This window comes from Dreissena polymorpha, chromosome 9, assembly GCF_020536995.1.
Source record: "Dreissena polymorpha isolate Duluth1 chromosome 9, UMN_Dpol_1.0, whole genome shotgun sequence".
Taxonomy (NCBI): Eukaryota; Metazoa; Mollusca; class Bivalvia; order Myida; family Dreissenidae; genus Dreissena; species Dreissena polymorpha.
Genome location: NC_068363.1, coordinates 57120328 through 57123191, shown reverse-complemented (window position 1 = coordinate 57123191; position 2864 = coordinate 57120328). Strand labels below are relative to the sequence as shown.

Genomic DNA, 2864 nt, shown 5'->3' with positions numbered 1-2864 from the left:
CTTTTATGTATTTACAATGCAAAACATATCAAGTGAAAAGATAAAAAACACCGATAACATCATTTAAAAAATAAATAATCATATGATGACACAATTTGTTTATTATGTCATGTTGGTGTATTAATATGCGGAGTCTATTTATAGCGTAAATAACGCTAACAATGTCTTCGCCATTTTTTACAAAATGCACACGAAAGGAGTGATAACAATTAAATGGAATTAACTGGAAAAAAATCAACAGTAAGTGTTCGTGCCAATTTTATCACAAACTATTTAATCGCTATCACTGTCTGGAATCATACGGATACGCTTGTAGCGTGGTTGATCAGGAAAATCAGGCGAAACATCCGGCGTTGGTGTTGGAGATTTTACTTGTTGATTGAAAACATTTTTCTGGGACAGACCCATTTCAGAGCTGTGAAAATTGAAAGTAACGTTGCCGTGGAAATTTGAGTTTACAAATAATCCTCTTCCCATCGGTAAATCACTCATTGACGTGGTTGCAGTTGCAGATGGAGAAAGATTCTGCTTTGCTACAGCAGTTTGGTTTGAATGTGAGAGGATCTTTGAAATCTGTTTTGATTGATCCTTGTTTATCCCACTATAGTTATTTAGACTATTGACATTTTTGTGGCCGGAAATTTGTACGATCTGGTGAGCCGGGATGTTCTCATCATTTAATGTCTGGATTAAGTGTTTTCTTGCACTGTAAAAGAAAGTAATTTTATTGATAGTCTTGGCTATAAATTTGGAAAAAAATCAAAAGGAAGCATTGCATATTACAATTTAAATTAAGCTTTTGTAATTGCTTTGTGTCCCTTTGAAAAACTTCACTGCGTGGATCTGGAAAATCGGAGAAAGGCGTCGTGCTGAAATAAGAAATCTTGAACAAATGGTGATAATTGCTAATTTAAAGGTAAGTGATCATTTTCTTTTTATTTGAGATATGTACAGTGGCACTAAGGTGACATCAGCGCTCCAAAAAAATTAAGTCGGGGAAACACAAAATAAGTCTGTTTTCACAAGTTATTTTTTTTTAGCTTTGATGTCACCTGGCTTAGTGCCACCATACATATGCAAATGAGTTAAATGTTAATTAATTCTACCTGTATGGGGTGATTCTGGGCTTTGTTATCCCAGCGTCCGCCTTCATCTCTGCCATGATGCCGTACATCTTGTTTATACCAATTGCTGACCTCCTGAACCAGCCAAGCTGTGTGCTGTTGCATGGTGTAAGGAAGAACGGACTGTCATCTCCTCTCATTTCCACCGGCCGTTTGTCTGCATACAGCTTATACAGATGAACTGGGTCTCTGTTGGGCTCTTCGGGGACTGCATAAGCCCTTGGTTTGACTGACCTTACAAAATTAAACTTTATTTGTGTATAAAATAGCAATACTGAATTCAAAAGTTTCCACGAAGTTGCTTTAAACCATATAAAAACATGATGTCAATGGCTTTTGTTTGGCAATTAATCATTAAGTTCATTTATTAATCATTAATTTATTAATCTTCTGTTACTAATGAGTCGGCCATAATTTTTTAAATACATAAAAAATTATTATATCATTGATAAGTTAAACATTTTGTTGATTAAAAATAATTTATAAATATAAGCATGTTACATTTACACTAATTTTGCCATGTAAATTTTATAAGCCACTTATAATTATGGCTATTAAATTAAATACTTGAATTAAAAGGCAATACATGATTTGATGAATTTAGTTCAATGTTTCAGACATAGAAATTTACCTGGTATTTCTTGGATTTTCCCCTGTTCTGGTCTTGGTCTGGCGCTCGGTATCGCGTGTGATGTATTCCTCGCCTGACTCAAAATCAACACCAAGTGTAACGTCCCCCCAGCAGAGTTTATGTATTTCATTTCCCGTCCTCATGCCGAAATGGGTTGTGCAGATCATCCACAACGAATGAATCAAGGCTCTGGGACTAGAATCTCCTAGTGTCTGGGCTGAATACATTGCCTCGATGTGCTCTTTTGTTAGTACCACAGCCTCTCTGGGTTTATTCCCATAGCCTTGTTTTTTCAATGCCTTTTGTTTGCTTTTCATCACTTCCCAGACTTTGGCAAATTCTTTGTCATTCATGAGTGATATGGTACTGTTATTGTGTTTTAAATAGCGGTCAATTGAGCCGATGATGCCTCGCAGTGTTGTGGGCTCGTACTCACTTCCATCTTTTTTGGTGACACCCAACAAGAATTCACAAATCAGATTGTTCAAATCATGCGCAGGAATATTTTCAACATTTCTTGAGTCTTGTTTGTGAAGAAGAAATTGGTTGAAGAGTTTCATGTCACTTACTGTTTTCTTTTTGGTGTTCATTTTTTCATTTTCATTCAGGAAATTGTCAATATTGACTTCTCGAAACTGCCGTTTCATTGTTGTTGCTGTGGCGGTTTTTACTGCAGTGGCTGTTGATGACTGTATCCCAGCAGAAATTGTTTCTGAAGCCCTTCCATAAGTTTGGTTTGTTTCTGTTATGGATAACAGTGTTGCTGGTACTTTTGTTGCTGCTGATACTGTTGCTGTTGATACTGTTGCTGTTGTTTCTTCTGCTAAACTTGATGTCTCATTAAGAATTTCTGTATTTTCATTAAAATAATCTTCAAAATCAAAAATACCCGAGAACATAAAATTAATTTCTTCGTTTTCCATTTTATTCATTGTTAAGTTTCAGAGTAAAGGCTTAAAAAGCAGACGACAGTGTGTACATGTATGTTCAAGGGAAGTTACTCCGTAAGTTGATATAAATATTCATTGAAGAGTTCTCTTTCTTGGTGGAAGACTGCGTGGGGTCACAATGGGGTAAAAAAAATAGTTCCGGTAAAACAGTGAAAATTA

The 2864-nt window shown here is 35.7% G+C and overlaps 1 protein-coding gene across 1 annotated transcript; it reads right to left on the bottom strand.

Moving 5' to 3' along the window:
* Positions 1–1102: 1102 nt before the first annotated feature.
* Positions 1103–2402, bottom strand: LOC127846069 (uncharacterized protein KIAA1958-like). The gene is made up of 2 exons (XM_052377247.1): positions 1756–2402; positions 1103–1358 (listed from the first exon to the last, which is right to left on the bottom strand). The coding sequence occupies exons 1-2, from the start codon at positions 2400–2402 to the stop codon at positions 1103–1105; spliced, it is 903 nt and encodes a 300-aa protein (XP_052233207.1).
* Positions 2403–2864: the final 462 nt, after the last annotated feature.

What these genes read in the sequence shown, in the direction of transcription:
- LOC127846069 (XM_052377247.1), bottom strand. Translation starts at nt 2,402, where the DNA reads ATGAAACGGCAGTTTCGAGAAGTCAATATTGACAATTTCCTGAATGAA. An exon ending in GAAAATCCAAGAAATACCAG is followed by an intron (nt 1,359 to 1,755) that starts GTAAATTTCTAT and finishes TAATTTTGTAAG; the next exon opens with GTCAGTCAAACCAAGGGCTT.